This window comes from Bison bison, unplaced genomic scaffold, assembly GCF_000754665.1.
Source record: "Bison bison bison isolate TAMUID 2011002044 unplaced genomic scaffold, Bison_UMD1.0 scf7180017864383, whole genome shotgun sequence".
Taxonomy (NCBI): Eukaryota; Metazoa; Chordata; class Mammalia; order Artiodactyla; family Bovidae; genus Bison; species Bison bison.
Window position 1 is genome coordinate 6,958,400 of NW_011494955.1, and position 14,328 is coordinate 6,972,727.

The 14,328-nt window shown below is 39.8% G+C and overlaps 1 protein-coding gene across 3 annotated transcripts in view; it reads left to right on the top strand.

The window, feature by feature from the left end:
- SP1 (Sp1 transcription factor) overlaps positions 1-14,037 on the top strand; it is a 38,196-nt gene extending 24,159 nt beyond the window's left edge. For all 3 annotated transcript variants that reach the window (XM_010857928.1, XM_010857926.1, XM_010857927.1), the window contains exons 4-6: positions 5,114-5,282; positions 8,037-8,236; positions 8,636-14,037. In XM_010857928.1, the coding sequence (XP_010856230.1) occupies positions 5,114-5,282; positions 8,037-8,236; positions 8,636-8,949 (683 nt within the window). In that variant the 3' untranslated portion in view covers positions 8,950-14,037. The remainder of the gene's footprint in view (positions 1-5,113; positions 5,283-8,036; positions 8,237-8,635) is intronic.
- The last annotated feature ends 291 nt before the right edge of the window (positions 14,038-14,328 follow it).

Here is a 14,328-nt window from a genome sequence, read left to right on the forward strand (position 1 = left end):
GTTTTCATGTTGCGTCTTCCCAAGTGAGATGATGAAGCTGGGAAGCTCTGCAATGGCCAGGATTATATCTAACTCGATCCAGAGCTTAATATAGTGTCTGGCACATGTCCTTATTTGTTGGGTTAAATATTAGTCACATCTTAAAGACATGCCCTATATTGCCAATGTGCCCTACACATATAGGAAACGTGCTATTTCCCTGGCTGATGTATGAAAGTGCTTATCCATACTCTCTCTGCCATCACCTTTAAAAAAAAATCAGTCATTTAAATATCTGTCTGGCATCTAATAATATCTGTTTTGAAGTTCGTCTCTTCACCTACATCCTCCCTCTCCTCCACCACCATCCCACACTCCACTACATTTCTTTCGTGCTGCTGGTAGTCTTCCCTTTGCCTGGAACTACCCTTCCCTTGCCAACATTCTTCACTTGGCTAACTCCTATGCATTTTTTGAAGTTTGGCCCAAATCTTGGTTCCTTTAGGAAACAGGCCTTTTCTGAAATTCTAGACTGGAGAAATTACCCTTTTCAGTTCTGGAAAATCTTTGAATGGCTTTTAGTATAAGGTTTATATCGTTATTTTGAAATTATCTGTTTCTCTCTTCTCTAGTGAACTACAAGCTCTTCCACAGTGAAAACTATTTCTTTGAATCTTCAGCACTTAGTGTAGTACCTGGATCAGTAGACAGTAAATATTTGATAAACATTTTTACAGATTGCTGTTAGAGAGTCCACATGGCACTGTAGGGATAAGGTCTTAAGGAGGTTTGTATATAGGAAACCCTATAGATTATCATTTATACATGTCTATGGGTATAAAATCAGAGAAGGCAATGGCACCCCACTCCAGTACTCTTGCCTGGAAAATCCCATGGGCGGAGGAGCCTGGTAGGCTGCAGTCCATGGGGTCTCGAAGAGTCAGACTCGACTGAGCGACTTCACTTTTACTTTCCACTTTCATGCATTGGAGAAGGAAATGGCAGCCCACTCCAGTGTTCTTGCCTGGAGAATCCCAGGGACGGCGGAGCCTGAGGGGCTGCCGTCTATGGGGTCGCACAGAGTCCGACACGACTGAAGTGACTTAGCATAGCATATGGGTATAAAATATGATGATTAAGTAACAGGAAGTATTTAATGTGTAATTAAGTAAGTTTAGAAGCAAGATATATATATATGTGTGTGTGTATATATATATATATATGAATTTTTATAGAGCGTAACTTACTGATGAATTAGCAAGGGCTTGCATTCTGGAACAGAAGGAAATTAAATTTCTGGTGCCCATTCTTTATTCTTTGTAAAATTTTTCATTTATTTATTTTTGGCTGCACTCGGTCTTTGTTGCTGCACTCAGGCTTTCTCTGGTTGCGTTGAGCGAGGGCTGCTCTCTATCGCAGCGCTCGGGCTTCTGTGCTTGCAGCACACGGGCTCGGTAGCTGGGGCACACTGGCTTAGTTGCTCTGTAGCACGTGGGGTCTTTCCAGACCAGGAATCGAACCCATGTACCCTATACACTGTACCACCAGGGAATCCTACACTGTGGAGGTTTTTGTTTCTTGATTTGGAGCCTTATTCTGGATACCTTGTTCCTCATGTATTGTTACCAGTATTCTGTTTCAACATAGCTGAAAATACACAAACATTTTGTGGTCTGAGATATTCTTGTTTGAGTTAAATCTGTTGTGTAAAATGAAACATTGAGAAAACCCAGTGTGTGCTTAATATAGGTATTGTTCTAAAGTTTAGTCTTACTGTATTAATACTTAATGAATTAAAGAACACTATGTTCCCAAAGTCATTTCAGAAAGCAGATAATAAGGAAGTGTATGGGAACCACCCTTTTGGAAATTATTGAGAAGGTTCTTATTTCATCTTATTTTAGTATTACCCAAGTTTTTTTCTCAGAGAAGAATAGGGTGTTTGACTTGCTATGTGGTGGTCTTGAAAGTTCATAACTTCAGCACACTTCTTCACTTTGAGGAAACTAAAAAAGTGCGTAACTGCCATGGCTATTTCAGAAACTGATGCTAGAGGCAACCACTGAGTTGGGCAAGACTGTCATTAAGCTGTGCCTTTGGTTTACTAGTTATTTTAATCATGGAAAGGAAAATCTTTAATTTATTTCATTGCCTAACCAGTACCACATTTTAAGATAAAACTGTTCTTATTCTAAAACTGTTATTAAAAGAGGCAGGGAACAGATTCTGGTCTGATGTTGATACTCTGTTGACATTTTATCCCTTCTTTTTGTTAAATGAAATTAAAAATTGTTCATTCTGTCTAACCCCATTCTCAGTTTTCTTAGTTTGAAAAAATTTGAAATCATTGTGGGGGTCCAGGAGGATATTAATTTTTGACTGTCCATTTTGTAAGAATTGAAAGAGGGTTAGACATTTAGTTTTAGTACTGATATCTAAGTATATTATTCTTATGTTTCAATAAAATGGAGACAGGTTTGCTTCTTTTGAGTTGATTGGGGCAAGGGAGAACTTTGAGGATTGATAAGTTGCTTCTCAAATTTTAATGGAGTTAGTTTAGCTTGAAAAATAGATCAAAGAAGATGATTTGCTTATATGCACCACAATTTTATCGTCTCTAAAGACCTATTATAGATAGTCGGATCACTAGTTTTATAATTTTCTCTTCTGAAGTAATTTTTGGTAGGTAACTATTGGTAGTACTAACTAGCATCCTACCTTATCTGCTGAGCTGTTAGGGCTTATTTTAAAGGATAAATTCTCCATCCCCACTACGGGGAGTTTCCACTTGGCCGCACATAATTTTTAAGCAGAATGAAAATATCGGCGTGTCTTGTTCTATGATTTCTCCCTACATTTTTCCACAAGGTATTTCCCTAGCAGTATTTGACGTGTGTACTGAATGTCTGCTGTGTGGCAGCTCAGTGTTTCCTGTACTGTGCTCAGCGACTTCCATATTTGTGTTTCACAGTAACTTTATGAGATCTGTCATGTTTCATCCCAGTTTTACTGATGGGGAAATTGATAACTAGAGAAGTTATTTAATCGTTACCAAAAAAGCTAATCGTAGTGCAGGGACTCATTTCTAGGGTCTGTCATATTTCTAAACTGGTTCTTAACTTGTGCTCCAGTACTTCCCAGTTTTCATTCTGCCAGTATCATGGAAATCTCAAAATTTTCAAATTACATTTATTTTTCTATGATAGGCTGTGCTGGAAGTGCTAGAGTGAGAAACAGAGCACAGGGAGGGCCGCTCATAAGGCGCGTGACTCAGATTATGCTGATCGGCAGAACAGAGTTGAAATGAGGTACAGAAGTCAAGAGCCTGGGTTTCTAGATGTTTATTTATTTAGTTTCTACCCCATTTATTTAGTTTCCTCCTTTATAAAATAGATGAAGCAGGGCAGTTCAACACTCTCCATTTATTAGAATCTTGAGTATGGATATAGAGTTTTTAACTTATTTGCAAAATGCTTTCATAGGTGAATGCTTATTGATAGTAGATTTGAAAGCTGGAGAAGAATGTTAGCTATTCCTTTAAACCATTGCTTCTGTCTATTGGCCTAGAACAGTGTTTGAAAATGACAAATGAGACCCATTAGTAACTCATAAAATCAATATACTGGGTCATGACCAGCATTAAGGGAAAAAAAAAAAATAGAGTCTAGAAAATTTCAGAATACACTGCTTAGCATAAGGATAGACACTTTTGTGAAACTCTTTCAATTATATATATATGTACTAGATTACATTGTCAAATATATATATTTTTATTGTATGTTGCAAGTTTGAAAAGCTTGAAAAACACTGTCCTGGAACTTTGTAGAATTTATCTATTTTAATTTTACCAGGAGAGAAATTATAGTGAATTTAAGACAAATTTATCTTTAAAAGGAAATGACATCAAGTAACAGAATGTATGTATGGTGTTTTCTTTTTTGTGTGTGCATTCTGAAAAGCATCTAATCCCAGACCAAAACCTTCTGGCATGTATATAGCTAGCTACGAAGAATTAACTTTGAGGACTTTCCTGGTGGTCTAGTGGTTAAGACTCTGTATTTCCGCTGCAGGGGGCTTGGGTTTGATCCCTGGCTAGGGAACTAAGATCCCACATGCTGCTCCACATGGCCCAAAAAAAAAGAATTAACTTTGATCTCAGCTCTTTGGTTTTTCTCTGTGTATCAAAATTTATAATATGCATGTACTGTTTCCTGCTGAATATTCAGAACAATTTTTTGCTCATTTCGGGAAATTTCCCCTTTCTGGTTTTGAATAGTTTCTAGTTTAGAGTCCCGTAAAGTCTTATTTTTAGTCACTTCCATTTTGTTGGTTCCATAAGACATTAGCTCTGGGAATGAGTAAGAGATTTGTTGTAACCTCTTTCTATAACAGTATGTAACTTTATCTCATTCTTTTTAATGCATATATAGTAGTGCACATAAGTTTATTGTAATTTACTTAACTAGTTCAGCAGTGGTGTACCTTTTGATTTTTTCCCAGTTTTTTGTTACAAGGCTACAGAAAACTTTACTGTCACTTATGTTTATGTTCTCATGAATATATCCATAGGACATTGTGATTGAAAGTGAAATTTCTTTGAAGATGTGCACTTAAATTTTTAATAATATTGCCAAATTGGCCTTCAAAAAGGTCATACAGGGAGTTCCCTGGCAGTCCAGTGCTTAGGACTCTGCACTTTCACTGCCAAGGGCACAAGTTCAGTCCCTGGTTGGGAAACTAAGATCCCACAAGCTACACAGCTCAGGTGCACCCCCCCCCCACAAAAAAAAAAATACTAAAGGTTGCACTAATTTTCACCACCTGCCACTGAGCCATCTGGGAAGCCCTGTATCTTTGCCGATGCTGTGCCTTGTTAGAGTTTTAACTTTTTAACCTGGTAGGTTAAAACAATCATAAAAGTCAAATAGAATTGTGTTTTAAAATTTGAGAATGAGCATGTTTTCATATACTTATTGTTTCTTTGTCTCTGTAGTGCTGATTTTTGAGATTTCAGGTACAGGCAATATCAGTGAAGGTGACTTCAAAGTTTTGAAGAAATGGTGCTGTAAAAGTCAAGGGTCACTGTGGCTGTGATGACCTTCCCACCTTGACCCTTGTACTCTCTTAATTTCAGGTGATCATGGAGCTCAGCTTGGCCTCCATGGGGCTGGTGGTGATGGAATACATGATGACCCAACAGGTGGAGAAGAAGGAGAGAACAGCCCAGATCCCCAACCCCAAGCTGGTCGGAGGACCCGGCGGGAAGCATGCACCTGCCCCTACTGTAAAGACAGTGAAGGAAGGTAAGTTGATTCAGCCGGTCTCTTTAAGAGTGTAAGGATGAAAAATTAGTAGATTAGGAGGTAAAAATAAGTGGGGTTTTTTGTTTGTTTTGTTTTAACTTTAAGACTTGGCAGGGTTACACAGGGATCAGAGATAGTACAGTGCATTTGGTTAGGTCACATATGGTCTTGGTTCCAACTCTGGTCCTTTTCATCAACTCTTAGACCTTGGACCTTCAGAGATGCCTGCTTTCTGTTAGAGACAAGGAAGTCAGATGGAGCCAAATGGTCAAATGATTGTTACTTTATGTCTGTTTTGAGATGTTTGTTTGTTTGTTTTTATTCTTTAAAAAAATTCTATTGGTGAGATGGTTTTAACAAGATATCTTATAAAACAGCCTGGCAAAGAAATGGAAACATACCTACTGTAATGATTATTTTACAGTGACTGTGTGAAAATCATGAGTTTCTTTTTTTTTCCCCTCAAAATAGATAAAACTACTTATTCTGGGTAGAAAATTCTTCAATCAAATAATCTAATATCTTCTACAAAACAGACTTCTGATAGATTTTCGCATTAGTGTACTGCCTATACAATATTATCTCTGAAGAGTTCCAGGTTATTTCCTTTTTCTTCAAGTCACTGACTTTGAAAGAGACTAGAAAGTCATATAGGTTTTTAATTACCTTTGAAAAAAGTCTGTTAAAGTTTTGCCCCATTAAAAATAAGCACAGGGGACTTCCCTGGCGATCCAGTGGTTAAGAATCTGCCTTGCAGCGCAGGGGACTCAGCTTGATTCCTGGTCAGGTAACTTAGGTCCCATGTGCTGCCGAGCAACTGTGCTTACACGCTACAACTAGAGAGTCCATGGGTCACAATGAAAGATCCTACATGCTGCAGCTAAGACCTGACACAGCTGAATAAATAAATAAATACTAAAATAATAATAATAATATGCACAGAGTTTCCCTGGTGGCTCAGTGGTAAAGGATCTGCCTGCCAATGCAGGAGACACAGGTTCAATTCTTGATCTGGGCAGATCCCACATGCTGCAGAGCAACTAAGCTCGGGTGCCACAGCTGTTGAGCCTGTGCCCTTGAGCCCCATGCCCTGCAATAAAAAAAACTCATTGCAGCTAGAGAACCTCCACATAGCAATGAAGAGCCAGCACAGCCAAAGTAAATAAATTAAAATTTTTTTTAAAAGAACTTAAGAAAAAAATAAGCACAAAAATAAGAAATGTACCAAAACAAAAAAACAATTTGAATTCTTTGTAGGTTACCCTACATTATGGGAAAAACCTGAATCAAAAACACTTGAGTACATGGACTTCCCAAGTGGTCCAGTGGTTAAGGTTCCACACTTACATTGTAGGGAGCATGGGTTCTATCCCTGGTCGGGGAACTAAGATCCTACATGCTGCATAGCATCCCCAAAAAATTAATTAAAAGGGGAAAAAAAGCTCTTGAGTACAGTAGAGTTTCCCTCTCAAAAAGCTTCAAGTGGATTTAAGTTTTTGAAGGAAATTCTATGATTTCCACCTAAGTGTGATTTCATTTCTGTTTTTTTTTTCCTGCTCCTCTGCTAATGTGTGCTGTTAAAACCCAAGGCAAATCTCTTTTGGAAATCTCCATAGTGCCCACTAATGGATCACACATGGTACAAATTGGTTTGGCAAAACATTTCAGAACTGATTTCCTGAGAAGAGCTTAGGATTTGCTCCATATAGGGAATTTTTTTTTTTTTTAACATACCTTGAATTAGTTAACGGTCCTTATTTCCCCTCTTTTAACTTTTTTCCATCCCATCTTTTTCCACTGATGTCTCTCATAGTACTTTATCTTTTCAGCTTTTAATCTTTACCTTTTGGCTCTTGACCTTTATTTTGGAGAAAGGAAAGCTTTGTAGTTGTAAAATATTATGTTTTAAAGTTCTCCACCAAATGCTTAATGGAGAGACCCTTTGTTCACTAATAAGTTCCCAGTCAAAAATATCACCACATCACCATATTCACAGTGGCTCCCATGGAAAATGCGTGTATTGAGACTTAACGTCCAGAAAAATACAGGAAAATGCCTCATAGATTTCACAGGTCACCTTGAAAATGACATCACACATCGGAACTGACTATAAAGATTTAGCTGTTGATACTAAAAGTGAAGGCTTTTGGGAATTCCCTGGTGGTCCTGTAGTTAAGACTCTGCACGTTCACTGCAGAGGGCACAAGTTTGGTCCCTGATCCAGGGACTAAGATGCCGCATGCCATAAACAAATTAAAAAAAATAAAATGAAGGCATTTGTGTGCGTGTGTGTCTTGAGAAGTCTTTTTTCTTTTTGTAAGCTTCACATATCTAAGTGCACATTTTGATGTTTATTTATTTATAGCTACACTAGGTCTTTGTTGCTCTGTGGGCTTTTTTTTGTCGTGATTGGGGGCTACTCTTTGTTGTGGTGCACCGGCTTCTCATTGCAGTGGCTTCTCGTTGCAGAGCACGGGCTGTAGGGCCCGCAGACTTCAATAGTTGCGACTCCTGGGCTCTAGAGCACAGGCTCAGTAGTTGTGGCACAGACTTAGTTGCTCCATGGCATGTGGGATCTTCCCGGAACAGGTATTGAACCTACGTCTCCTAAGTTGACAGGCAGATTCCTTGTTTTTTTTTTTTAAATAAAAACTTGGATTAGTTTTGAGTGGGTCCAGTAATTACTATGGATATTTTATGACTCTAATTTTTGTCTCTAAAATGAACAAAGAATAATTGTGTTTTCACTTCCAGGGGCTCTGGGGATCCTGGCAAGAAGAAACAGCACATTTGTCACATGCAAGGCTGTGGCAAAGTATATGGCAAGACCTCACACCTACGGGCACACTTGCGCTGGCATACGGGCGAGAGGCCTTTCATGTGTACCTGGTCATTCTGTGGGAAACGCTTCACACGTTCAGATGAGTTACAGAGGCACAAACGCACACACACAGGTGAGCGGGAGCTTGGGAAGGGAGAGGTAGTAATGGACCAGAACGAAAAGACAAAATATACCTCGGAAGTAACTAAAATTTCTGAGCAACTTATGTTTGAAATTGAATGTATGGATCATAAATGGCATTGGAGTTAATCTGAAAACCCTTAAGAAATAAGGATTCTGAAGGTCCTATCTTACTTTTCTGCTACACTTCTTCCTTTCTGAGTACTCTCTAATCTTTACTCCCCCCCCCACCCCAAAAGACAAAAGATAATCACCAGAATTTTCTTGTTTTTAATCACCTTTTAAGATGAGCCTTATTCTGCCGTATATGGTTTGAAGGGAATGACCTGAACAAGGTACCCCTACTTCCTAAGATGTGATTTTCTCATCTTCTTACTCTTCCTTTACCTAGGTGAGAAGAAATTTGCCTGCCCTGAGTGTCCCAAGCGCTTCATGAGGAGTGACCACCTGTCAAAGCATATCAAGACCCACCAGAATAAGAAGGGAGGCCCGGGTGTAGCCCTAAGTGTGGGCACTTTGCCCCTGGACAGTGGGGCAGGTTCAGAAGGCAGTGGTACTGCCACCCCTTCAGCCCTTATTACCACCAACATGGTAGCCATGGAGGCCATTTGTCCGGAGGGTATTGCCCGTCTTGCCAACAGTGGCATCAATGTCATGCAGGTGGCAGATCTGCAGTCCATTAATATCAGTGGCAATGGCTTCTGAGATCAGGCACCTGGGGCCAGAGACATATGGGCCATACCCATCAACCCTGGGATGCAAGGTAGCATGGGTCCAAGAGACGTGTGGGAGAGTGAGCCATGAGGCATTAAAAATGCATGGTGGTGGGAAGAATTGGGGGTGGGATACAAAAGAAGAGATGGGGTCCTGGCACCCACCTGTATCATCAGTACCTTCTTAAAGTGGGAAACATAGTGAAAATTCTGTTGGTACCACCTTTGGTGCCACCTTTGATGAGCATTTGTTTGACCCCAAATAGTTTCTTAACACTTCTTACCCCAGCCTCCCCCTTCCTGCATTTCCCTTCTCAGCTCCCCCATGATGGATCCCCCCCTTTCCTGAAGCCATCATGCCTTGATAAATATATATGATCATTGAAATACTTTTTAACAAAAACAGATTCTATATTATATATATATATATAAAAGATATATAGAGATGCATTTGCAGGGGTTGGCTGGGAGGAGGAAGGAGACCATTCTGTGACCAAAATACCTTGGTCATTTTTTTTATATTGCCTTATTTCCTTATGGCTGAGCCTTGTTGTGACACATCAAGATTTCTAATAGATGTTGTCTTGGCTTCCCACCAGATTAAGCATTTATATGCTCTGCTTTTAGTTTATATATACATACATAATGTTTTCCTTTCTTAATTTTGTCTTTTAATTTGGGATCAGCTTCTTGCACTCTTTCCCTGACTCAACCCTTTCTGTCTCCTCTTCTCTCGCCTGATCACTTCATATTTTGTTTTTGGTAGTGGTCCCTGGATGAGGCACTTCTGTCATTTTTTAATAAAGTCCTTAGTCCCAGCAGCAGAATGGAGAAGCCTTGAAGCTCAGGCGAATGCTTGAGGTAGCTGTGAAGAGAGTGTTCAAAATACTACTGACGCAGGCACCCTTTTGGTGCTGGAGAGTCAAAAGCACCTCTCTCTTCATTGGCTGCTCTAAGCATCAGGAATCAGAAGTCTTTCTATGGAATTGTACAAGAGACCCTTTGAAAGTTATAGTCTGGGATCAGTTTGTCCAAACTGTGAAAAGATGGTCAAATAATAGGTAGGAGCTTTCAGCAGGAAAATGATGTGCTCAGAAGTGGAAGTGACTCAAGTAGTTCAGTTCAGGAGTTGGAGTGTTTGGACCTTTGTGCAACTTCTTCCAAGGTAGCTCTAAGCTTTGATGTGTGGGCTTCTGAGTTCACGTTCTGAAAGGAAATACACTTCCTCTTTTGAACATCTCCAGTAGTTGCTTTCCCATTATGTTATTACAGAGCATCAGCCAGTGACTCTGTTCTGGATTTCCATTCTGCAGAACTCCAGAGCATGGATCAGTGGCAAGGCAGTGGTTCTTTGATCTTTCCCCTTAACTCTTCGTAGGGTGGCTCCTGAGGGGAAAGGAAGTGCTCATGATCATGGGAATGATAGCCCAGAACAAAAAGAAATCTTGTCTTACCACTGTGGCTTATAGGGGAGACCAGGGAAAACCATCCTGCTTTTCTCCATGGCCTGATTCCTGAAGAGACTGATCCAAAAATTACAGCGGCAGGGAACTCTTAGTGCATTTGGCACTGAGATTTAAATGCAACCAGAGTTGTCCTCAAGGCCCAGCCATTAAAACATTGTCTCTCTTGACTTTCTGGTATCTCGTCAGAGAGCTTTTCACTGTGAGGAAGTGTGGAAATGGCTGTGTGTATGTGTGTAATCTGTTAGATTGGGGATAGGTTTTCTGTTAGCCAATACTATAAGAGACCTGCAATAAAAAATTACCCTAATCTGATAGAAAGTGAAGTGTTTGTGTATGACCGTGTGTGAATGTGTGTTCGTGCTTGTATATATCTACACACAGATGAGAAATTATATTTGAAATTGTTGGAAAATAAATCAAATTCAGATCAAAATGCCTTTCAGGCCCATTACCTAGAAATCTATCTTAAAACCTGGGTATGTTCCTGAGGTCATTGCTTTGCTTTTGCTAAACTAGTTACAATTATGAATGGGGGATATTCTACTGCACTTTTAAAAGAAGAAACTATTTTTGTGTTTGAAAGTGAAACCAACATCCAGATCTATAGTAGAGTCCTAATTCCTCTCATAATTTTGTTTACCTTGACTATAAATAGATGATGCCATGATTCTACTATATATTTTATATAAAATCTATCCAAATTAGGGTTTGGGTAAGTTTGTGTTGTTGTTTAACCTGAAATACAATAACTGTTAATATTTTAAACAAAAGCTCACTCCATTTGGTCCTTTGTCTGCAGACTTAATAGTGTTTTTGACACACAAGCTATTGCAAGGAGCTTTCCCCTTATCAAATTGCATTAATACTGAAGTAAAAGTTATCTGCCCAGCCATTTATCACACTCTTTGTTCCCACTCAAAGGCAGAACTCTGAACATGTTATTTTATATCTGTAATCATGTACATAGGCATCTTCTGGAGGAAAGGGGCAAGATAACTCACTGGAGTGTGCAGTGTTTTGATAGAACATTTCAAGGAATGGAATCTTCCCCAGAATGAAATTACTAGATGTAATCTAGCTTAATGATGCTGAAGCTTATACACTTTTAGGTTATTTGATGATGGTTTTCTCTGGGATGGAATGCTGGTTTACCCCCAGCTCTTAGCACAAGCAAATTTATATCCAGTTCTTTCCACTTGTCCTAGTTCCTTCTCTCCAAGGAAGCTCAAGATTCAGTATCTTGTTTGGCCCTAAAATGAAAGCCGCTACTGCTTTTATCTCCCAGCAGCAGTCAGTCAGTCAGTCTTTTCCACAGCACGTTAACCCACATTCCTTGAGTCAGGAGCTTATTGCTGAAAGTCCCTTCCCCTGAACTTTTTGCCAGAAGAAATTAGTGTAACTGACAGGCATATTGATTCTTTTTTTTTTTTTTTTCACAAGTTGCTCTTTTATGTAACTTTCTAATGACCAAACCTTGTGGGGTTGGGGGTGCCCAGAGAAGTGATAATATTATTCCCTTATCCTTTCAGGTTGCCTGTTCACATATATCTGCTTATCATTTGATTGTCTCACTTTTTACCCAGAGCAGTAACAACCCACATCGTCTTCCTTCAGGGACTTCCCAGCGGGCACCCTGTTTATGGGTGCCATGTAGAATGCAGTGTAACAGATATTTTTCAGAATTCAGAATAGAACTCTTGATCCCAGAATGTATAGACTGAAGTGTTGGGTAAAGATTATGACTGGGGGAGGGTTAGAGACAAAGGCTGTAAATTACTATGGCTGATTGATTTATTTCTACTATATACATATATATATTTTTGCTTTTGTATATCCTATATAGGAAACTAAGCATTGTATTTTTTTTTTTTTTTAACAAATCTGAGAAAGCACTATGAACTGCAGATGTTTGACTTTCAGAATATATTTTGTATTGTTAATATCTTCACATTGTGTGAATACTGGAAGCTGCAGATCTTTGCTAGGATGCAATAAATTTATACACTTTTTGAGGGGTTCTTCTGGGGGTGTTAATCAGGCCCCTGTTACGCTTTTGGGGAGCTCTGGTGCTAAAGTTTTCATTCAGTTGTAAGTACCCTGATGCCTTTTGGACCTTGGGATCAGATCAAAGGAGTTCTGATCCAGGTACCAAGGAAAATGAGGATAGTCTAGCTGCCTCAAGTGAGGGGCCCTTTGCATAGCTCTCCTTCCCCCTATTCAAGTACCCTCTTGGAGTTGGGAGGAGGAATGTGAAATCTCAGAGTTTCATCTCCCTTAGAAGAGAGCCAGTAACTTATTGTGCAAGGATGAAAGGTGGCAGCAGTAGCTTTGGGGAAAGGGAGGAGGATATGGCACTTCTCCAACCCCGGAAAACATTGCTTTTGAAAACTGCTGATAAACTATGGGTAGGTTATTACTTTTGTTTAGGAGCCTGTGTGCTCTGCAGTGCCTCTCTTGGCTCTACTCCTGGGGTACAGACCTCATCTAGGAGGATGAGGAGACCAGCTTTGAGGTTGACCTGTTTCTTTTCTTTGTCTGTCTTCCCTAAACACCAGCTCCCAGGAGGACATTAAGCAGCCTTAAGCTTAAATTCCTACTCCCTCTTGCCAGTTTAGCTCACTTGCCTTAGATCGAAGTATGGGAAAGGGGGAAAAAAAATGGGAGTCCCTGGTTTCATTCACCTCCTAGGTCTTCTCCAGTTTGATTTCCCCAAACCCAGAAAGATTGCCTCCACAATGTTCATTTGAGGGAAATGAGTATTTTGTCCCATTTTCTCCCTTCCTCATTATCACAACCACAGCCTGCCTTGTCCCTGCTGAACAAGAAGAGGCATGATCTGTCCCTCAATTCCCTTTAATATCCAAAAAAAAAAACCATAAATAGGTCTCAAGTGAGGCTGCCGTGGGTGGTGAGGACTTTGTTGATACCTCTCCTGGGGTGTGTGTTTTCTCTTCCTCGCCTTCAGGAATTACACTGTGCCTTCTCCACAGAGGAATGGGATTCTCTACCCAGCCCCCCACTTTGCTAGCAGCTGCTCTTAAACAGTGTGCACAAGGGCAAGTCTTCATATTTCTGATCACCCCTTTCTCCCATTGGCATCCCATAGCTCTCACTTGGAATCTAAGGTGCAAAGATTTTGGGGGAAGTTGGGGAAAATGTGCTGAGATTGGTCTGAGGAGACTCCTTCTACACATACCAATGGCAGCTGCCCTAGGGCCTGCTTCCTCTTCCAGAGTCTGTCCTCCTCTGGGAGGAAGGGGCAGTGCTCCGGTCTCTGGTGCCTAAAACAAGTTTATTTCTCTCTCTTAACACTGGCAATAACCAGTCTCCATACCACTGTTGCCTTTTTAAACTTCTTAATAATCTCACGCTGTGTTTGTTGTTGGTTTCAATCCGATTATCACCTGGGCTGTGGGGAAATACTTTTAAATGCTCTCTCATCTTTCTTGCTTTTTTCCCCTTGATCTTGTGTATGTATGATGCTAATCTCTTGTCTTAGTTTCTTCCTGCTCTTTTGTATCTTACTTTCTTGTTACTTTCTTGTCTTTCCCCTGCCTTTTGTCTCTGGGTGTTTGGGGGCTTTTTTTTTTTTTTTTTTTTTTTTTTTTTTTTTTTGGGGTTTTTTTTTTTTTTTTTTTTTTGCCTTTTTGTACAAAGATTAGTTCAATGTAGTCTGTAGCTCCTTTGTAAACCAATTAAAAAAAAAAGTTTTTTAATAAAAAGCCATGTCTCTGGTGTGTTGAGAGGGTTGGGATTGGGGAGAATATGGTTATAACTTCATATACTAAACCCAAAATGAAGTTTTCTAGCTACACTGTTAATACATGTTAATCAGTGCAGTGTCCTACACTTAACTCCCAGGTAAACAATTCATGACCAGATCAGTGTGCCAGGACTACACAGAA